Source organism: Sus scrofa, unplaced genomic scaffold, assembly GCF_000003025.6.
Source record: "Sus scrofa isolate TJ Tabasco breed Duroc unplaced genomic scaffold, Sscrofa11.1 Contig395, whole genome shotgun sequence".
Taxonomy (NCBI): domain Eukaryota; kingdom Metazoa; phylum Chordata; class Mammalia; order Artiodactyla; family Suidae; genus Sus; species Sus scrofa.
Genome location: NW_018085192.1, coordinates 17,474 through 40,903, shown reverse-complemented (window position 1 = coordinate 40,903; position 23,430 = coordinate 17,474). Strand labels below are relative to the sequence as shown.

General features: G+C 35.8%; 2 protein-coding genes across 2 annotated transcripts; both read left to right on the top strand.

Annotated features, from left to right (window-relative positions):
• Positions 1–6,508: 6,508 nt before the first annotated feature.
• On the top strand, positions 6,509–7,444 carry LOC100513333 (olfactory receptor 6C2-like). The gene has a single exon (XM_003360503.1). It carries the CDS (start codon positions 6,509–6,511, stop codon positions 7,442–7,444), a length of 936 nt encoding a protein of 311 aa, XP_003360551.1.
• An 11,540-nt stretch (positions 7,445–18,984) lies between these two features.
• On the top strand, positions 18,985–20,414 carry LOC100511675 (olfactory receptor 6C2-like). Its single transcript, XM_003135500.5, has one exon. The coding sequence runs from the start codon at positions 19,195–19,197 to the stop codon at positions 20,134–20,136; it is 942 nt and encodes a 313-aa protein (XP_003135548.3). The 5' UTR covers positions 18,985–19,194; the 3' UTR covers positions 20,137–20,414.
• Positions 20,415–23,430: the final 3,016 nt, after the last annotated feature.

The window sequence follows — 23,430 nt, the reverse complement described above, 5'->3', positions numbered from 1 at the left end:
CCCTCTGCTTAGGTCTAAGCACAGGTTGGTTCTATAAATCTGACTTGCTCCTACGGGTTTCTTTCCTTAACAACGGGGTGTGAACAATTGATTGGTGGATTTGAATTCAGTTATGTTTTACTCTTAAGCCTGTGTAGATGCTGACTAAATAAAAATAGATGTGAAAAACTACATTTTTTTTTTCATGTTGAAGTTAATAAATAATAAAAAAGATCCAGACACAGGGACTATCAAGATTTCAGGAAATCTTTCTCACTTGTGAAGATCACACAAACCTCTAGACAAGTTCAGATTCTTTGCTCAAACTAGGAAGAAATTATACAGAAAAGAAATAAATCATTTTTCTGAGCAAGCACGAATTCTGAAATGATGTAAACTGAGAAAAAATAACAAAACACAAAAAGGAAAGTGTTTTGTATAAAATAGATTTTTAAAACAGCTGAAAGAAGGAACAAATTGAGAGAGTCATCAATAGCAGTAGATTTCATAGACCAAGATAAACATAAAGAAGAGAAAAAAGTTTGGGGATTTTTTTCTAAAAAAGCTCTCTTATAAAGAAACAATGTTGATATAGGTCTTAAAACAAGGCTGAAGCTTATTTCTACAATCTGTTTGGGAGATTGAATACTGTTGTTTCATATGTGGTTGTAATAGTTGGTGTGGTTTTTGTATTCACAGAAAGATTTCATTCTTACATTTACATCCTAAAATTTATTTTCTCCCTAAGTTAATACTTAATTCAGTCTTAAAACCCTGGATAAATAGACATCTAAATTTTGTGGAGGAGATTTTAGCTTTGGGTAAAAGATTGGACAAAATCATCTCTGAAATCTTTTACCTGTAAGATGCTGCCATTATGTTCTACCATTTGTAGATCTCGTCTTCAACTTCCTAACGGACCCCGGTATTGCCATGAGTTCTGCATATTGTTTTTATCATTGCAATTCTTAAAGTAGATATCTATTTAGGTATGTAGATATATGATTATTGATTCTTAAACATTGTGTTCATGTGCCTTTCTTCAAAATATAGAGATGATAATCTTTAAGGAGAAGGGTGAATTGGTCAGAATGGGTACTAACTGCAAGAAGAAATAAGGAGAGGAAAAAATGGGGAAAAAAAAGAAAAGTAGGCTTATGAACCCTACGTCAACATTCCTCTAATTCCTTGAAAGCAATATAATTTTTTTTGTCATTGACTGTCAGTGCACCTGAAGTCTTCCAGGCAGTGCCTTCTTTCACTCTGCTCCCTCTCTTTCTAAGATATTCTCATAAATAATGTGACTTCAAATAGGCTGATTATGCTCACATTTACATATATGTAGGGCAAATACACTGACAGTTTTCTGACTTCAGTAATCAACTTACCCTGGGAAATTAAAGTCAGAGGGTACAAATTCAGGTCTGCCATCATCTATCTGAGTGTTCTTGGGCAATTTGCTTAAATTCTCTGTCTACTTTTCTCACGTGCAAAATTCAGGTACAAATAATATGTACACCTTAGGACTGTACTGATTCATTTAGACAATTGAAGGTAAGTATCTAGAACTTTGTCCGTAGCAGTACAAGCATCCATCACTATTTACTTTATCGAATATTCTTATTTTCTTATCTAATCATTTTCCCTTGAGGATAAACTAGATGTGCATATATAGAGATTTTCAATGTAATACTCATTATTTTCACTCCTTCCCTGTCAATCCTAAGCTTCTTAGAGTGACATTCTATATTCTTTTTTCTCCCCATATTTGTTTATCACCAGGTCTGGTCATATTTGTATCTGTAATACCTTATTAATTTATTCCTTTTCTACTCTCACAGCACTGATTTACTTTGAATGTCTTTATCTCATTGCTGAAATATTGAAAAAGGCTATTGATATACTCATCATATATCTTTACCACCCCCACTCAACCTTTCAAAATCAATGCCATCAAAATAATTTTCAGAAAGCCCAGATATGATTAATACATCCCAATGTTTTGGGGGAGGGGGACAAAAGTTTTTAAAGTATTTGTAACTAACCTTCTTTCCATGCTTGATCTTTCCTTGAACCCCTGATACCATCCCTCATTTAGACAGAGATAAATTTTGGCTTTAAATAAGACCCATGATGAATAGAGGAAAGAGCACATTCTCGGGTTTTGTGTTTCAAGTTCATGAGGTAATAAGATTATATTGCATATAAGATTGTGTGTGTGGGTACATATGTATACAATGAAATATTGCCATTCCTGACAAGATGCATGGACCTAGGTAGAGGACATTATGCTAAGTGAAATAAAATGAAGACATATACTGAATGATTTCACTTATATTTGGAATCTAAAATAAAATGAACAATTGTAAACAGAACAGAACAGACACACAGATCACAGAGAACACACAGCTGGTTGCCAGAGGAGTAGGTGGTGAAAAGGAAAAAACAAACAAAAACAACCAATGGAGGAGTTCCCCTCATGGCTCAGCGGTAAGGAACCCCACTATCATCTATGAGGATGCGGGTTTGACCCCTGGCCTCGCTCAGTGGGTTAAGGATCCAGCATTGCCCTGAGCTGTGGTGTAGGTCACAGACGCAGCTCAGAACCCGTGTTGCTGTGGCTCTGGCATAGTCTGCCAGCTCGGATTGGAGCCTGGGAATCTCCATATGCCGCGGGTGCAGCCCTAAAAAAAAAGACGCAAAAAAGACCAAAAAAAAAAAAAATGGTAATTGTTTGAGGTAATGAATACTAATGAGCTTCATTGTGGTGGGTATTTCTCAAACTATATTTATAAGAAACCATTTGATTTTATACCTTAAACACACATATTTCTTGTGATTTGTACCTCAAAGTGAAAAAATTAATGAAAAAATAAAATGAATATATACCGTATAATTCCATTCATATAATATTCTAGAGAAGGCGAACTAATCTCTAATAACAGAGAACAGGTGGGTGATTGGCTGTGAGCAGAAGCAGGAAGGGATGGACAGGAAGGAAGGGGGAAAAAAAGGAAACTTCAGGAAATGATGGATATTTCCTGAAGTGTGATTGTGGTGTGTGAAGTGTGAAGTGTGATTGTGGTGATACTTTATTGGGCATATACATATACAAAACATCAAATTGTATACTTTAAATAATTCAGTTCATTGTATGTTCATTATATCTCAATACTATAGTTAAAAATTAAAGAGTAAAAGTATTTGATAGACCTAAATGCATGAAACTATGAATTAAATGCCAAAAATCAGTTTTGACACTTTTAAAGACTTAAAATCTTTAAAAAAGTAACATATTTAAAAGAACAAGATATGAATAGGTATAAAAATAATTTACATTAAATTTAATTATACGGGCAAATGTTTGATATAAACTAATTTTGTGGTTAATATAAAATTGTACAAATTTTCTAAGTGAAATATTTTTATCGAGAAATTTCACTTTGACAAATATTCTCACACATGAAAAAATATTTGTATGAACATACTTTTGACAGAAGGTTGGCAATTTTAAAGGATAAAAATAATTATATATTTAATTCAGGTATTGGCTTTAAAATGGCCAAAATATTCATAGACCCAATGTTATTAATAGTGATAATTAGAAAAAATTATATTATGTGAAAAATTAAGATATGATTCAATATATAAAGTGTATTTTTTATTGTGGTGAAGTATACATAACAAAATTTAGCATTTCGACAGTTTTTAAGTGTAAAATTCAGTGGCCATAAGTACATTCATATTGTTATCCAACCACGAAAGCATATTTTGTATCCAATTAAAAGATATGATTGCCAATTTTTTAGTATTCAGGAATAACATTTATAACAGTGTATTCAGAGAAAGAAATGTCTAGAAAAATAGGATCTATAATATAACCCCTTCCCTTGTGTAATTTTATAAACTTCCTTTTTCTTGCCTGGTTGAAATTGTCCAATGATAACAAAACACTAATATAATGAAGGATTTTATTGATATAAAAAGAATTAACATTTTCAAAATGCCTTACTAGATGTGAAAGATTTTTTTTAATGAGCCATGTAACTGAAATGACACAGTTGCCCTCCTGACCTGTATCAAGTGCTGCTATAACATCCTCCTGTCTCCAAGGACACAGTCCCCATTGAAACCTGTGTTACTTGCGTTTTTCCCAAACTTCATTACTCAGAAAACTAAGTAATAATTCTTGATTATAGGTCAGCAAGGATGATTTGCTTTTTTTCACTTAGTGGCATTTTCGGCAAATTAAAAAGAAGATTCACATTCGGCACTATAAAAGCATTTCTCTCTGTCCTGATGATTTAAAATTGATCCCCTCCACCAGTGGAGAGAGCTCCTCAACTCTTACTATAATTTATTTTTATTTCAAAGATGGAGATTGTAAAAAAATATTTGGAGGCTTATAATAGCACCAAAACTATCCTAAGCAAGGCTTTCCAATTTGTTGGAGAGAGTGAACAATGGAAGTTCTCTGCATTCCCAGACATGCCAATGAATGTGAAGACATAAATAGCTTTATTAAAATACAATATTTAACATTGTTGTTGTAATGTTGCTCTGTTTCAACAACCAACAGAAGCTCTGATTTACAAACAGAAGAGTAAGTGTGATAAAGTTAGTCTCTTTGATTGTAATTCTCTTTGTAGGATCTAGGTTATATTTTCCTCCAGAAAGAAAAAAAATGGGTTGTAATAATAATTCATATTTTTAATGTATTTAAGATTAATATTTTGAGATGTCAATTTTAGAGTGAATATCCCTTGTATAGATAAATGTCATTGCCTGGGAGTTTTCTATGTACAAGATATGTAAAAAAAAAAAAAAAAAAAAAGATCTGTATCTAACTTACTGTAAGGAATATTCAGGGTAACTTTTTATAACTATTCAACCTCAAATTAAAAAAGTATCTTCCTGTGTACTGAGGTCTATCAAACTATCCTTGCATTCCTCTTCCTGTCTCCCCCCAAGAAAATAACATAATGGTCAGATAACCCATCTCATTACAGATCTCTGTGTTCTTATGGAACATTTGTTTGAAAGACAGAATAATCAGAAATCAGATACTTAAACTTTGTCAACCTGTCTACTAACTGCTATTATAAAATACATTGTAATGTCTTGAATGAAAAGGATATATTTCAAGAAGTGTGTAATGGTCAAAGTTTTGAAGGACAGGGTGAAATTTCATAATGATGCATACAGCATCTGAGAAATTAGGAGAGGAGTTCCCGTCGTGGCGCAGTGGTTAACGAATCCGACTAGGAACCTCCCTGCCCTTGCTCAGTGGGTTAACGATCTGGCGTTGCCTTGAGCGGTGGTGTAGGTTGCAGACGCGGCTTGGATCCAGCGTTGCTGTGGCTCTGGCGTAGGCAGGTGGCTACAACTCCGATTAGACCCCTAGCCTGGGAACCTCCACATGCCGCGGAACGGCCCAAAGAAATAGCAAAAATACAAAAAAAAAAAAAAAAAAAAAGAAATTAGGAGAAAAGATGAAAGGAAGGTAGGTGGGCTGCAAATATATATGCATGTATGCATATCCCTTCCACTTCTTAATGTGATATATAAATATGTGATAGTTGTTGGATGGGAGGCTAATTTTCCTAAAAAGATTTTAACTTTTGAGTAAGCCATAATTCTCTGTTAATGATTTTTTTTTTTTTTTTGTATACTGTCAACACTGGAGCTGGGTAGTCACAGTCAATCCTGCCCAACATCAGTAAGATGAGCATGCAATAAGTTACTTATACAATACAAAAATAGACTGGTAAATCCGGGGGGGGATATATTCTATTAATTGATGTCATAAAATCTCAAGACATGAAATAACATACACTAATTCTATAACAGAAAATACTACCACTGAATCCCTACTGGTGTAGCATCAATGAAGATAATTCGTTGACTGGAAGATGCTGGAGGGAAGAGAAGGCAGTCATCACTGTATCGGTAGTAAAAGTAGCAGAGAAAAGAGCACGTTGACTGTGAAATGTGGGGCTGTGGGCAAGCAACAGGGTGTGGGTTGTTTGTAAGAATTAAGTACTCAAAGTAAAAATTAACCAGCAAACAAAATTTCATTTTGGTACGCACACCTCAACTTTTGCTCTTGAGTCTATAGAGTGAATTCAAGTTATGTTAGCACAGTTAACTCAAAGTGGCAAGAAAATACTTGAAATAAGGATGCAAATTCTTTTCCTTTTTTTTTTTTTTTTACTGAAGTATAGTTGATTCAAGGATGCAGTTTTTTATAACATTTCTGAATAGGTAAAAATTCTTAAGACTCAAAAGACATTATTGCTACCCATAAAAGTGCACCTCCCCAGCATCTCCTTGGGCACAAAGGAAAATTTTAAGGACATGATGGAAATAAAATGTACATATAAATATACCTATTTATGTACAATATTATATATAATTAAATATAAAATCTCAAATATATTAAATTTTAAATTAGTTTAAATGGTCTATAATCTGTAGGTAAACTTCTCTGAATATCACCTACAGATTGAGGAAAAGTCAGAAGTCAGCGATGAGAAACCGAACAATAACAACATTCATTCTGCTGGGACTCACAGACGACCCCGAGCTACAGGTTCTGATTTTTATCTTTCTATTTCTAGCCTACATGCTGAGTTTGACTGGAAACCTGACCATCATCACACTCACCTTTGTGGATTCCCACCTGAAAACACCCATGTACTTTTTCTTAAAAAATTTCTCCTTCTTGGAGGTCTCATTCATATCTTCTTGCATCCCCAGATACCTATATAGCATAGCAACAGGTGACAAGATCATTACCTATAATGCTTGTTTCATTCAAGTGTGTTTCACTGACCTCTGTGGAATAACAGAGTTTTTTCTCCTGGCCGCCATGTCCTATGACCGCTACGTGGCCATCTGCAAACCCCTGCATTATGTGACCATCATGAGCAGCAGAGTCTGTGGGATTCTCATCAGCTCTTGTTGGATGGCTGGTCTCTGTGTTTTAATCCCACCACTTAGCCTGGGTTTAAATCTGAAATTCTGTGACTCTAACAGGCTTGATCATTTCGGCTGTGATGCGTTTCCCTTAGTGAAAATCTCATGCTCAGACACATGGCCCATGGAACAGACAGTTATAATCTGTGCTGTGCTGACCCTGAATATGACTCTCACTTGTGTAGTTCTGTCCTATGCTTACATCATCAAGACAATTTTTAGGTTCCCTTCTGACCAGCAAAGGAAAAAGGCTTTTTCGACCTGCTCTTCCCACATGATTGTGGTTTCCATCACCTATGGAACGTGCATTTTCATCTACATGAATCCTACAGCAAAGGGAGAAGTGACTATTAAAAAAGTGGTTTCACTGCTCATTTTTTCTGTTTCACCTACTTTGAATCCATTTATTTATACCTTGAGAAATAATCAAGTTAAAAGAGCCTTTAAAGATTCAATTAAAAGAATAGCCTTGCTCTCAACTAGGTAAAAAAATAAAAACAAAAACAAAACGCAATGTTTTTAAACCATCATCTCAAAACCAAGGCATCTCAAAACCAAACAGTCACAATGTTTATTTTTGGAGCTTGTAATCTTGTGTTTGCTTTTTAATAATATATATGTGAGTCACATTAATTTTCTCAGCATTTCTTTAACCTAGCTTCTATATAGACCCACTCAAGCCATTTTTATATCTTAATTTTCAATCCAATATCTGATAGCTTTGCATGTCAACTTCCAAAAAGAATCATTATGAAAAGATTAATATATAATAAAAGTCATTACTCTGGAAAATGTAGGGTAAAAATTTCTGTAGATCTTCTAAATATATACAACAATGATATGAAAGATGTGTAGTAAGAGTAATTTCACATAAATGTCTGAAACGAAAGTTCACATAATTTAAATCAAATGCGAAAGAGAATAATAGCACTTCCAACATTGAGGAAAAAAAGGAAAATACATATTAGTCAATGAGCACACATAAATGTGGATAAAATATAGTCAATATTCTTTTGAATCCATAGCTGAAATCATTGCAAAATTGTATATAAAATGTATCAGAAGTAATGATACAACTAAAAGTAGAGCAATGGGGGAGGGAGTGGGATGGGCTGGGAGTCTGGGGTTAATAAATGCTAACTATTGCATTTGGAGTGGATAAGCAATGAGATCCTGCTGTATCATGCAGGGAGTCATATCTAGTCACTTGTGAGGGAACATGATGGAGGATAATGTGAGAAAATGAAAAGAAAAAGACTGGGTCACTTTGGAGTATAGTAGAAATTGACAAAACATTGTAGACCAACTATAATGGAAAAGATAAAAATCATTAAAAGTATAAGTAGAGAAATATTCTATGACAGGAAGGGGTGCTCAAGAGAGTATAGGCAGGGGTTATGGGAGCATGCATTGCACTACACATCACAGAGACTTAGGTTTGCAGTCTTAGGATTAGTGCTGTGGGAGCACTTGGTGACACAAGAGCTGCACATTCAATGAAATTCGAATTGGAAAACCATGCCCATTTCGATAGAAAGATTATATCTTTTCTGAAAAGTATTGTCTGCTGCTTATAGAGTTAGTCAAGGAAAAAACACCCCCTGGTGTGTTTGATACCTGTGCCAACATCTAACACAAATTAAGATTTATTAGTAAAAATTCTGTGACAATAATCTAACTTCTTAGACACAATGAATTGAAAAGCCCACACGAATACACTTCCTTGGAAACAATGGTATTTACACCAAGTTTATTTACTGCTATCTAGAAGGCAATGAAATGCAGAGAGATCACAAATTATATGGAACACTGAAAAAGCTGTAGTCAGTAGGAATTCTGTTATCTTAAATGTATTCATTGCTTATAAAAATGTAAACTAGCCCAAAAGAGAAGTTATATGCATGCTAATAAATTTGAAAAAATAAAAAAAAAATTAACAACAGTAAGTGGAAATGTAACTTACTATGTGTAGAAAATGAAATCAAAGAAGTAAACTAAAGAAATCAAAAGGCAGTTCTTTGAAAAGTCCAACAGCATAGATAAGCCCCACCCTAATGAACTGATGAGTAAAAAAATGAACATGTTCAATATCTTATTGGAAGATCTTGGATATGCAATAATAAAAGAAAAATCATTAGAGTAAATATGAGTGAGAAGAAATAAAAATATTGCATTTGATTGATTTCAAAGTCTTATTCACATTTTGCTTTTCTGAAATAGAGTTATGTCATACACTTGTTCACAGTTTATTCAACATTTTCTTTTCAATATTGATACATAGTATAATTGCATATCTTAAAATTGATGAAATTTGATATATCTGTTTTTTAATCCTGGGGACATTCTTACATACCCAGAAAACTCAAGAAACTCTAATAGGACACTAGTGGAATTAATAATGGAATTTGGTGTTCTAGATTAAAAAAATGGAAATTATTTAAAAATCAGCAGACAATCACAGAAATAGGCAACAGGAAATCAATAAGAAAACATTATTTCAATCATAATAGTCATAAAAATGTAATACCAAGAGAATAAATTAAACATAAAAGTATAGTGTACACATAAAGTATGAAATCACTTAAAAGAATGTAAAATATAACAAAAGAAAGGTAATCAAGGAGTTCCCATTGTGGCTCAAGAGGATAGAAAACTGACATAGTGTTTGTGAAGATGCAGATTTGATTCCTGGTCTCACTCATTGGGTTAAGGCAATTGGGTTAAGGATTTGGCATTGCCCCTAGCTGCGGTGTGGCTGTGGTATAGGCCTGCAGCTGCAGCTCCAGTTCAATCCCTAGCCCAGGAACTTCCATGTGCTGCAGGCAGCTGCTAAAAAAAAAGCAATCAACAGTCTTGGTAGGAAAATTCTAATATGAGCACTCCTATGTGTATAAGTATAGGTTGTTTATGTATTGCAGAAACACTTAATTATCTACTTAATTGCATAAAATCACTAAGCAAGTAGACTACTAAAGAAACGTATTTTTCAAATACATTTCCATCTACAAAATACTAGATTATCAAATTCCACTCCCAAATGAAAGAAGTAAGTCACAGTTAACACTAGTTCAGTATAAATAAACAGCAAATGCAAAAAAGAAAAACCCCTTTGAGTGTGTAAATGTTAGATGTTATACAATGGAATATTAGTATATTTCATAAAAAGTACAAAATCGTGCTACTTATACCAACATGACTGGACCTTGAGGGCATTATATTAAGTGAAATAAGTCACACAGAGAAAGAAAAATACTGTGCAATCTCACTTATATGTGGAATCTAAAACTAAAACAAAACAAAACAAAACTAACTTCATAGAAGAGGTCATGTTCCTGGTTACCAGAAGGGGGAGGGCAGTGGTGATGGGAAGTTTGGGGACAAGGATGTGAAGGGATCGGATGAAGGTGGCCAAGAGATACAAATGTCAGGATGAATAAGTGCTGGGGATGTAACATAAAACGTGATGATTATAGTTAACACTGCTGTAAGGTATGTTTGAAATGTGTTAAGAGAATAGGTCCTAAGAATTCTCATTCTAAGGAAAAAAATTTTACTCTATCTATATCAGATGGAAATTACCTAAGCTTATTGTGGTAATCATTTCACAATGTATGTAAGTAGTCATTTTTGCTGAATACCTTAAACTTGACATTCAGTGCTGTATGTCAGTTGTCCCTCAATAAAACTGGAAAAATATAAAATTTCCACAATAAAAATGAAACTGTAAAAAGAAGAGCATTCTAAACTCAAAACAAGCAGAAAGAAGTACACAAAGAAAAGACCAGAATGGAAATAAATGATATAGAAAAATATTTCAGAAATCAACAAAGCCAAAAATTGGTTGTTTGAAAATATCGACAAAATTGGAAAATATTTAATATCATTGAACAAGATAAAAAAAGAGACAAAATTCCAATTACTAAAATCAAGAAGAAAAAGAAATGAGTTGCTGTTGTGGCTCAGCAGAAACAAACCTGACTAACATCCATGAAAATTCGGGTTCAATCCCTGGCCCCACTCAGTGGGTTAAGGATCTGGCATTGCCACAAGCCGTGGTGTAGGCTGCAGATGTAGCTCAGATCTGGCATTTCTGTGGCTGTGGGGTAGAGTGGCAGTTATAGCTCCTATTCGACCCCTGGCCTGGAAATTTCCATATGCTACAGCTGCAGCCCCCCCCCACCAAAAAAAAAAAAAAGAAAGAAAGAAAGAAAAAGAAAGGAAGAAAGAAGTACGTTACTAAATGTCACAATAATAAAAAGCACTCTAAGGAAATACCAAAAACACCATAAACCTATTAGATCACCAAGATGAAATGGACAAATTTCTAGAAAGACACAAACCACCAAACTTAAGAAAATTAATTGATTTATAACAAGTAGAGAGATTGATAGATTAGTAATTTTTTTTTTTTTTGTCTTTTGTTGTTGTTGCTATTTCTTGGGCCGCTCCCACGGCATATGGAGGTTCCCAGGCTAGGGGTCGAATTGGAGCTGTAGCCACCGGCCTACGCCAGAGCCACAGCAACATGGGATCCGAGCCGCGTCTGCAACCTACACCACAGCTCACAGCAATGCCGGATCGTTAACCCACTGAGCAAGGAGCAGGGACCGAACCCGCCACCTCATGGTTCCTAGTCGGATTCGTTAACCACTGCGCCACGACGGGAACTCCTTTTTTTTTTTTTTTTTTTTTTTTTTAGATTAGTAATTTTCTAAAAAGCTTCTCTTAAATCAAACACAAGAAATAGATAGCTTCAATGGAGAATTTTGCCAATGTTTCAACAACTCGTATCAGTCTTTCACAAACCCCTGAAGAAAATAGAAGAGAAAACCTTTCCCAACTTATTTTATGAGGCCAGCATTATCACAATCCCAAAATCTGACATAAGCATGGCAAAATAAAACTAAAGACCTTATGAATACATAGTCCTTATGAATATAAATATGAAGATCCTCTAAAAATAACTTAAATCCAGAAATATAAAAAAAGATTATGTACTGTGTATGATGAAGAATATCTGCTTTAAACACTTCTATTCAACGTCGCAGCAGAAGTTTTTACAAAGACAGTTAGAGGGGGGGATAAAAGAAATAAAGACAGAAAATAAAGTGAAACTACTTTAACTATTTTTATTTGTAAGTTACATGATCATGTTCATAGAAAATCCACAAAATCCACATTGCCATTTGAATGACTAGGTTTAACAATTTTGGAGGATATGCAATCAATAAAATAAATTTGTTGCATTTCTGTATACTAGTAATTCACAATTTGAAAATGAAATTAAGAAAATGTAGTGTTTAGGAACTGGGCCTGGGGAAATGAGTGGGCTTGAGACTGGCAAGTTTTGGTGTTCCCTTTTGGGATAGCACTTTGCAATATGAAACAAAATCCAAATAATGATGCATCTTATAAAGGCCATTTGGAATAATTTATGATAAATTTCTATAATGTTTTCTAAATTATTACTTTTGTGGAAATCTGTCAATTGTTAAAAATCAAGAATAAATTTACAGCAGTGAGTGAAATAGAGAATAAGTACATACAATGAGTACCTTGCAGTAATTTTAATGAAGAGTAAAAAAGTATTCAAAATCAGAGATTGTTTTAAAAAGTAACCAAGCATTGATAAAATGAACACTACACACAGGGATTTTTATAGACCAGCATGTGAAAGTTCCCGGGCCAGGGGTCGAATCCATACCACAGCAGTGACAATGGCGAATCCTTAACTTGCTAGACCACGGGGAACTCCATTTTTTTCCCCTGCAGGAATTTTTTGTGCTGAAGCTTGTATAAATTATTGAAGTGAGGAGTTACCACTGTGTCACAGCAGAAATAAATCTGACTAGGAACCATGAGGTTTTGGGTTCAATCCCTGGCCTTACTCAGTGGGTTAAGTATCCAGCATTGCCGTGAGCTATGGTGTAGGTAGCAGCTGGAGCTATGATTTGACCCCTAGCCTGGGAACCTCCAAATGCAAAGGGTGTGGCCCTAGAAAACAAACAAATAAACAAAAACTATTGAAGTGATACTTAGTGCCCTGTGTTTACAAATCTAAAAAATAGCACTTTTATGATTCAATTTTATGGAATGTGCTCCCATTTTAAATGTCTTAATAAACATGCACAGAGATATACAAAAGAAGTATGCCTTAGTGTACATATACAAATACCAATAGTTGTCTCTTTACCATGTGTAATTTTTATGTATTTCCTTTTTGATTATTTGAATTATTTTTACAATTAAAAAGAAATATTCATAAAAATTAGTAAATAAGGAAAATTGTTCCCTGTAATTTAAAAGGGTTTATGATGAAGTTCATTTTGATTTCTGTCTCTGAAAACACTGGCCCCACTGTTCCTTCAGGAGTTTTTCTTTCCCAATAAGTTTACACACCAGATTCCTTAGTGACTTTTGAACCAGTCACTAAGGACATAAATGTTTATTCACTTAGGTATGTACATGAAAAAAATGTTAGTATTTCAAAGGAATCATAACAGCAGGTTCTCTAAAAACCAGAGTGGGGTCCTGCACCCTCCAGCTTTTTTCTTAAAGGGAAGAGTGTTTTCTTAAAGAAAAGAGTGTTAGATTTAAAGCGAGTTCAAAAGCTTGAGAAAAATCTCAAAATGTTCTAGAGATAGAAAACTCAGGAAACCTCCACCTGTGAGTGTGAGCATGGACTTACAAAAAATGGGTGATTGGCAGTGCACCCACTATTTCCATGGACACATTTGCGGTTGCTTTTTGTCACCCTGGGGAATTTGGGGTGAAATGACTCTCGGAAGCTATGATGACCAAAGAGTAAGTATGTTCACCTTGGTCACTTATCTCACCTTGACATAGAGATAGAATGATGCTTGCCTCTGAAAACTAAGATGATTTGATTTATGAAAAGGTCTTTTTAAGAAATTAAAGCAGGTAATTTTTATAGTGATGAAATAAAACACATTAAAATAAATGTCAGCCTGCTGAGGCATTAGTGAAATTATCCCAACGTAGCATGATTTTTTGAACACCCAGAAGCAACCTTTCTCAATATCTCATTCACTCATGCAAACAATAAATATATAGACACACACATTGTAGAGAAATGTGTGTATATGTGTGTGTGCACAGAAACATACACATATGCTTTCCTCAATATCATGATACACCTGTTCGTGTTCCAACAGTGATTACCCTATGCACTTGTAAATTTAACAACAAAAATCATCTTTGAAGAATAAGTAGAGATTATGACCCAGCACTTTCCTATAAATCTCTTTGTTAAATTTGGTCCTAAGTATCCAGGCAAGATAATGATCCTACTTAGGAAGGAAAAAAAAATATGTTTGCAAAAAAGAACACTGCTCTGCCAACAATGTGCCAGCAGAGGGAGGATACGTGTGAACAGGTATATTTCATTCCTATAACTTCAGGTGATCTATGACGGTTGGTCCCTTTATGGTCTTTAAATACCCCCTCTCAGGAATTAACTTAGTTCCATTTCTTTGACATGGTGTTTTACACATGACGTGCTGAATAGTAGAATCTGGGCACAAAGTGGGGGCTGCCTTCTGCCTTCACCTGGGTAGGAAAAAAAGGAAAGAACCAAGTGAAACTATTCATAAGGCCTCCAAGGGATGCTTTTCAGTTAGCAATCTAGGAAAATGACAGCCTTAGAGATACACTTTCCAATTGGAAATATTTGAGTAGCATCAGGGGTAAGTGATTTAGGTCCAAAGAGGAAACAGCTAGAAACCGATATACAGAATTACAAATCCTGATTTCAGTTTGTAATTTCTCAGTGAGGTGTGTTGAGAAGTTGTGACATCAAAAAAGAGAAAACTCTGAATAGCAACTTGGACAGAAAGAGGAAGGCAGCTGTCACTGTGGTCATCTGTATGAGCTCTCAGCATCCACAGGTCATGGCCTAGAGTAATGCCAGAGGGATTAGCAGTAACTCCTCCACCAAAATGAGCTTTAGCAGTAATGCCCATGTTCAAAGTTATGGGAAACACCTGTTAAAGACATTTTAAAAAGGAATGCCAATTGCATTGAATGAGGAAGCCAAAATGTGTTTGAGGCTAGTAGGTTAAATGTGGGATGTGTACATTTTAGAGTATAAATTTTTTTATTTGATTATAAATCTAAAATTCCACTAATTGCATAATATAATTTGAATAAAGCATAGTCTTGAATCTCAACAAAATTATTTCCTTCTGCTGAATGCTAAGATAGTAAAAAGCAGAGGGTTGCAAGGGGAACAAAAGGCACTTAACCCAGGCAAAGGTGGCTCAAGATAATTTCTCAAAGGAATTCATATAACCCCTACATGAGTGAAGTATATGTCAGTTAGCCATTGGAGACAGTAGTTGGAGGGAATCTAACCAGACAAACCACCACACTGAGATGTACAAATAAGTCATTTTGATTTATGGCAAGCAAATGCTATCACCAGTGGAATAATCTCAAAACATTGTTGCACATGTAATCTTTGATATGAGATAATCCAATTAGCAACATAAGAGTAGTGTACTGCTAGGGATCAAATGTTCGTACAAACTCTTCTATACATCATTACTGCATGGCCAGTTTTGACTTTTAGAAAGATTGCCCAAAATTTGATGAAATTCCATGCAAACTCATCCTTGAATCTGGTTATACACATTTCAAATAAGGGTTTCTCCAAGGGTAAACAGTTACAGAGCAGGAGTGATGATATATTCATGAGATAAGGTCGAGAATGAAACACAAACAATTGAAGGAGAGAGAGTTCCAGACAAGAATCCATATAAGGCATGTTACAATGCTCAATACTTATCACCTCTTTTTTTATTCTCTTTTATTCTAAGGGCCTCATGTGCAGCAGATGGAAAGTCCCAGGCTAGGGGTCAAATTGGAGCTGCAGCCAGTGGCCTACACCACAGCCACAGCAACCACAGGATCTGAGCTTCACCTGCAACCTACCCCACAGCTCAAGGCAGCTCCGGATACTCAACCCATCGAGCCAGGCCAGGTACCAAACCCTCATCCTCATGGTTCCTTGTCAGGTTTGTTAATGCTGAGCCAAAACTAAAACTCCATATTAGCTCTTTTTTTAGGAAATACACACAGACGCTCTGAAATAGGCTATGAAAATTTTTGAGCCATTTGAACAGGTCACTAGTAGCCATTTGGCTCTGTGCCTAGAATACAAGGACATAGTTGTAATTAGAGATAGACACTTAGGAATCAGAAGCATACAAATGTTAATTGATGTCAAGGGAGTTTGATCAATGAAGATGGTAAGCAAAGAAGTGCCTACCTCTTTAAAGATTTCTAAATCTATCAATGCTGTTGAGAAAACAGCAGAATAAATTCTGGAGAATGCGATCTTTGAAAGAAATTCAAATTTTGTCTTGAAAGACAGGTATGTGACTTAAGCATTGTGAATTGTGTTTACATGCAACAAGATTCATAGCAAACATTATTTATAATAATCCAAATTGGAAGCACAGATAACAATCAATAGAGGAGTACATTAATAAATTAGGGTGTGTTCATAGTGCCATCCACAGATTCCAGAAAAGAAAGAACCATGTCTACAAATAAAAACATGAGTGAATTTCTAGAACATAATGTTAAGAAAAGCTAGGCAGAAAAGACTATAGTCAATACACTTCCATCTCTATGCAGTTTAAAATAGCTAAACTAAATTTCAAGCATGTGGACAATACTAGAAAACTCTAACGAACAGAATGTTATTATCATGAAATTGAAACTTCCCTTAGCTACAGGAGCTGAGAGGCAGTGGTAATCAGGGACAGCCTTCAAAGGGTTTCTGTGGTGCAAGTTGTGTTCTATTCTTGTTTCTTTAATACATATTATTTAAGCTCCACCCGTTTTTATACACTCCTCTTTGTTATACTTACTAGTAAAAATATTTTATAAATTAAAAACTGCTATTAGGAGATTGCAAGCCACATGGCAGAGCAGTTCTCCTGGGTTCCCTTACCCTGGTGCTCTCTGCCCAGGTGCCCCTGCCCAATAACGTCTCTGGCTTTGTCAGCACCCATTTCTCCCCAGATGATTCATTTCTGAGGGTTAGGCAAGAGCACCTTCTAGGGGCCTTGAAGGGGTTGCCCTTCTTGCAACAGTAGCATTATTGCCACCATCCATGGTGGGTAGTATTGGTAGTTTTTAAACATATTTTTATACTTAACAAATAGTACACAATTGTAAGGAAGACGAAAAGAAGGAAGTAAATTAAAGATGCAGCCCAACTGAAAGGTCAAGCATTAGGTTGATCTGTCCTTCAGATATGTAAAAACAGTAAGTACACACAGTTCAACCCAACAAAAGGAGTATATTGTATTTAGACAGAAGGCCATTAGAGATGACCTTCTTAAAAGCAGTCTCACTAAAACATGCCTGCAGAATCCACATTAGAACTGGCAGAGACTTATTCAGCTCTTATATTTTATGGGAAATCTTGGTGAATGAGAAGAAACAAAGCAGTGAGTTAAAAGCAACTGAGCCCTTGCAGAATGGATTTGTTATTTTAAATCGAATTTGAACCTGTCACCTAGATATTAAGACAATTGGCAGGATTTCAGCTTTATCACATTGTAAATGTAATAGGAAGTAATAGCAGTTACATTATTTGGTATGTATAGATTAATGACCAAAGAAAGTGGTTCTCAAATTTTGATGTGTTTCTGAATCACCTAGAGAGATAAAGAACTCAGATGCCAAAGCTCATTAAAGTGGGATAAAGCCTGGGCCTTTGAATTTTTACCACCTTCCCAGGTGGTATATTTCTTATATTAGTGCATCAAAACCCTGCTTTACTGTAGATTGAACAAGAGTAGAAATTGGGTTCATCTTAGAAACTTAGGGATTGTTAGCAGATAGGAACAGAAAGGTGGTGTCTTTAGGAATCTCTTTGCTTTTTTTGTTAAAAATTCTCTTTAGGAGTTCCCGCTGTGGCTCAGGGGTAATTAACCCAGCTAGTATCCATAAGGACACGGGTTGGATCCCAGGCCTCACTCACTGGGTTGAGGATCTGGCTTTGCCCTAAGATGAGATGTAGGTCAAAGATGCAGCTTGGATCCTGGGTTGCTGTGGCTGCGGTAATGGCCTGGCAGCTGCAGCCCCATTCAACCTCTAGCCTAGGAGCTTCCATGTGCCAGGGCTTCAGTCCTAAAAGGACAAAAAAAAATTATCTTTAGACACAACAGTGTCAAGTTTTACCAACTTCTATTACAGAGGCACACAGAGACAAGATGATCAAGTTCTGTACATGCATTTAATAAAGAATCGGAACTTCAAGCGATGGTGTGAAACTGGTGGTGATTTTTTTTAATTCAACTGGTGAGTAGTAAAGAATTATAGGAAGAAAAAGGATATTAGACTACCAGTGAAATCACCACCTACATCAACAATCTCTTCTGCTCCTGTGATTAAAGTTAAATTAAAAAACAAATGCAGGAGTTCCCGTCGTGGCGCAGTGGTTAACGAATCCGACTAGGAACCATGAGGTCGCGGGTTCGATCCCTGCCCTTGCTCAGTGGGTTAACGATCCGGCGTTGCCGTGAGCTGTGGTGTAGGTTGCAGACGCGGCTCGGATCCTGCGTTGCTGTGGCTCTGGTGTAGGCTGGTGGCTACAGCTCCGATTCAACCCCTAGCCTGGGAACCTCCATATGCCGCGGGAGCGGCCCAAGAAATAGCAACAACAACAACAACAACAACAAAAGACAAAAAAAGACAAAAGACAAAAAAAAAAAAAAAAAAAAAATTTGTAAAAAAAAACAAATGCATTCACAATGTCAAAATCAATAGGAAAAAAATAATTGGAGAAAGTGGGAAGAGCTATAAAAATAAGGTCCCCAGGGTGTTCCCACTGTGGTGCCATGGATTAAGGATCTGGCATTGCCTCAGCTGTAGCATAGGTCTCAGTTGCAGCTCAGATTCATCCCCTGGCCAGGGAACTTCCATATACAATGGGTGCAGCCGGAAAAGAAAGAAGAAGATCTCTAATGCAATAAAAACAATTTTGAGAAAACATCCCTCAGCCAACCGTGGAATACACTTCAGTAAGTGCTGAGGACAGCCATCTATTCAGGGTTTATTGTTAAGTCCAAGATGAAAATCTATGAGAACTGCATTCAGTGAAGTTTTTTGCTGGTATCCATTGACAACATGATTTTTGGTACCACTTTTTTCAATATCAATCTCAATTTTCTAAACAGATTGGGCTGAAGTCCGCAGCCCATGATGAGAAACCATACAAGGCTGATGACATTCATTCTGCTGGGACTGACTGATGACCCACAACTTCAAGCTTTGATATTTATCTTCCTGCTTGTCACCTATATGCTGAGTGCGACTGGCAATCTGACGATCATCTCCCTCACCCTAGTGAATTCTCAGCTTAAATCTGCCATGTACTTTTTCCTCCAAAATTTCTCCTTCTTAGAGACCTCATTCACTACGGTCTGTATCCCCAGATTCCTTTATAGCATGTCTACTGGAGACAAGACCATTACTTATAATGCCTGTGCTAGTCAGCTATTCTTTGTCATCTTTTTTGGATCAACAGAATTTTTTCTCTTGGCCGTCATGTCCTATGACCGCTATGTGGCCATCTGCAAACCCCTGCATTATGTGACCATCATGAACAGCAGAGTCTGCAGAAGGTTTGTCCTCTCCTGTTGGGCTGGAGGCTTGTTCATCATAATCCCTCCACTTAGCCTAGGCTTAAATCTGGAGTTCTGTGACTCTAACATCATTGATCATTTTCTCTGTGATGCATCACCTACCCTCAAGATCTCTTGTTCAGACACATGGTTCATAGACCAGATGGTTATAGCCTGCGCCGTGATGACCTTCATCATGACCCTTGTGTGTGTAGTTCTTTCCTATGTATACATCATCAAGACAATCCTAAAATTCCCCTCTGCCCAGCAAAGGGAAAAGGCTTTTTCCACCTGTTCGTCCCACATGCTTGTTGTATCCATCACCTATGGAAGCTGCATCTTCATTTACATTAAGCCCTCAGCAAAGGAAAAAGTGGACATTAATAAGGGTGTGTCAGTGCTCACCACTTCCGTTGCCCCAATGCTAAACCCCTTTATATATACCCTGAGGAACAAGCAAGTGAAGCAGGCATTCAGTTATTCAATCAAAAGAATGGCATTTTTCTCAAAGAAATAGGAAAATATTGAAATTGTGGATCCAAATTATTATGACAGCTTGGTGTCGTCTTTAGCTTAGGACAAAAGCAGATCAGCAAACTCTTTTTGATGAAAAATAAATAGAAAAAGAGAAAGTAAGCTTTATATATTATAAGAGCAATGTCACAAAGTTAATATTTGGTGAACCTAACAATAAAAAAAAATTGAACTTCAGCCTTACGCCTTTTTAAATTCTTTTTTAAATAATTCACCTGGACTGTATTTACAAAATATGAGTATGCAACAAATTGAAGGTAGTGCAATGCAAGTTCTTCACCATGGATAGTTTGGGAAATACTAGACTAATGGGCCTTAAGTTTTTACATGATTTTGTATCTTTGAAATCATCATGGTGGCTAGACAAAGTGTCTAAAAACATTTTTGTTCTTGGAGCTAAAACAGATACTAACTGGTTTATTTTTTCCCCTCCTTACAAAACAAATGGGCTGTGGTACCATCTGCCATTAAAAGAGATTGTCCAGGAGGACAAAAGAAATTACACCTTCAAACCACTGTCACCTATTCAGCAAACAGCTCAACTGTGCAAGTACATGAAAGATGATGATGACGATGGTGACGACAGATCATCCACATACCCGGCAGGATCATTCTCCAAATGGTAGTACAAAAAATCCCCTTTCTAAAATCTTAAAAACTCTCCTCACATAAAGAAAAATTCTATATCTAGATAAGCTGACCGATGTTAACCATACTTATTGTGGTAATCATTTCACAATATAAACAAATGTCAAATCATCCTACCCGAAACTGATATAATTCTTCGTTTTGATTATACCTCAATAAAAAGGGATTAGCATATATTAATTCCTATATGTAAAATAGGTAAATAACTAGGACCTCTACATAACATAGGAAACTATATTCAATATCTTGTAATAAACCATAATGGAAAAGAATGTGAAAAGGATACATACATTATATTACATATATTATATATATATGACCGAATCACTCTGCTGTATACCTGAAACTAAGTAGTAACATACTACTTCAATTTAAAAATTTTTACATACTTTCTAAAATCAGAAAATGTACTCTACACAGAAATAAATGTATCATCAAAGAGGAAGACTAACATTACAGAGCTGGAGATAAATCATCAATGGGTGTTTATAATAAAAAGGAAAATTAAAAAAAAAAAACCTCTTAGGAAGAAGCAGCCCAAGCACTGAAACATGGAAACATGGAAACATGTACTGAAACTCCAGTTGTAAAAATAGCTATATTTTGGTGTTCCCTGGTGGCATAAGTGGTTAAAGATTTGGTGTTGTCACTGCTGTGGCTCGGGTTCCATCCCTGGCCCAAGAACTTCTGCATGCCTGGAGTGCGGCCAAAAAAAAAAAAAAAAGAAAAGAGAGAGAAAAAAAGTAGCTATGTTTTGCACAAATACAAAAACAAATTCCAATAACACTAAACTAGAAAAGTATATGGAAAACTCAGGTTCATACTGATCAGAGATCAGTAGCACAAAGTGAAAAGAACAAAAAAATATGAATCTCTGTATTAGTTCTCATGTAAAACTCTTGAGAGTATAAAACTCTTCATACTCTTATTTATTAAATTCTTCATAACTTTCCACATTTCTCTCCCTAGTCCTCTGCGGCTGGGCATATGGAATACATTTGTCTTTCTAATTTTTTTATTTCTGGATCCTTGTTCACTCCTGAAATACTGTTCTTTTCCTTCTCTAGTTTGTCCTTTAGCTAAATCCCATTTATCCTTGAACTCAGCATAGTGGCAATGCCTTGGAGACTTCCCTTGTGGCTCACATCATAATGTCAACACCTTGGGAAATCTTTCCCTGGCCTCTTCCCGAAGTATCCTTTCTTGCCATTTTCCCAAACCCTCCACCTCCACTGCAATAATCCTTTTGCATAAAGTCTGTCCATACTTAGTCTGGATTTATTTATTGTTTACGGCAAAATATAGTAGTATGCATACTTTCTAAGTTTATTGCCTCTTTAACCCTATTAAAAAGCAGACATTGAAAGTTCCCATAAGGTACAGTATGTTAAGGATCTGGCATTGCCACAGCTGTGGCACAGGTTGTAACTGTGGTGTGGGTTCAATCCGAGGCCTGGGCCATTTTTAGCAACATGGATGGCCCTAGAAATTATCATGCTAAGTGAAGTCAGTCATACAATGAGACACCAACATCAAATACTTTCACTGACATGTGGAATCTGAAAAAAGAACGGAATGAACTTCTTTGCAGAACAGATACTGACTCACAAACTTTGAAAAACTTATGGTTTCCAAAGGAGACAGTTCGGGGAGGTGGTGGTATGCGCTGGGGTTGTGGGATGGAAATCCTATAAAATTGGATTGTGATGATCATTGTACAACTATAAATGCAATAAGTTCATTGAGTAATAAAAACTAAATAAATTAACTAAAAAATATGAAGCCTGGGAGCTTCCACATGCCGTGGGTGTGGCCAAAAAAAAGTACACATAATCGTCCTTTCGAACAATACTTTTGAGGCTTTATGACATCACGTAGCAACAGATAACTTCTCCTGTGGTTGTGAAGAAAAGAATAAAGAACCTAGTCATAGAGGATATATGAAGTCAGGTGGAATTTTATCAGAGACATTCACTCTACTCCTATAAACTGAATTGCTCCTCTGCTTTCAGGGAAGACAAAGGAAGGTCAAACTCTCTCCTCACTTCTGCACCTATTTTGCTCTGTGTACCTAACAGGATTTTCATTCATCATTTTACATATACAATAATTGAAATACAATCATACAATTATGAAAACTAAAGCACAACCACTAGAATCAGGGTGCCTTGATTTTAATCCTAATATTAATTACTGGTTACATGACATTAAGTGAGTTGTACAACTATAGTAATTTGATTTCTTGGTCTGCAAAGTGACAACAATTGTGGGTGTAGCATAAATAGAGCTGTAGAGACACGAGATCATGCACATAAAGAGCGCTGAAAAGTTTCCGGTGCTTAGCAGATATTACTGTTTTATTAATCCTTAAACTGGACAATATTTTGCCAGTGTCCTCCCAGCAGCACCACATCTAACCCCGGACTGTATTAATTTACAGCCTGGTCCCTTTTCAGTGAATCTCAGCTTTTAAAGATATTTTTTCCCCTACATTCTAGCTTGAATCATTTCTAATGAGGAATCTGAGATTATCTGTGCCTAGACCTGCTTTATTGAGATTTTCATATCACTTGTTCTGAGGAATATTTTTATTATTATTATTGATTTACAACCTTTCATCAAGTTCTGT

Bases quoted from the DNA above. Each gene is read 5' to 3' on its own strand.
- LOC100511675 (XM_003135500.5), top strand. From the start codon at position 19,195: ATGATGAGAAACCATACAAGGCTGATGACATTCATTCTGCTGGGACTG.
- LOC100513333 (XM_003360503.1), top strand. From the start codon at position 6,509: ATGAGAAACCGAACAATAACAACATTCATTCTGCTGGGACTCACAGAC.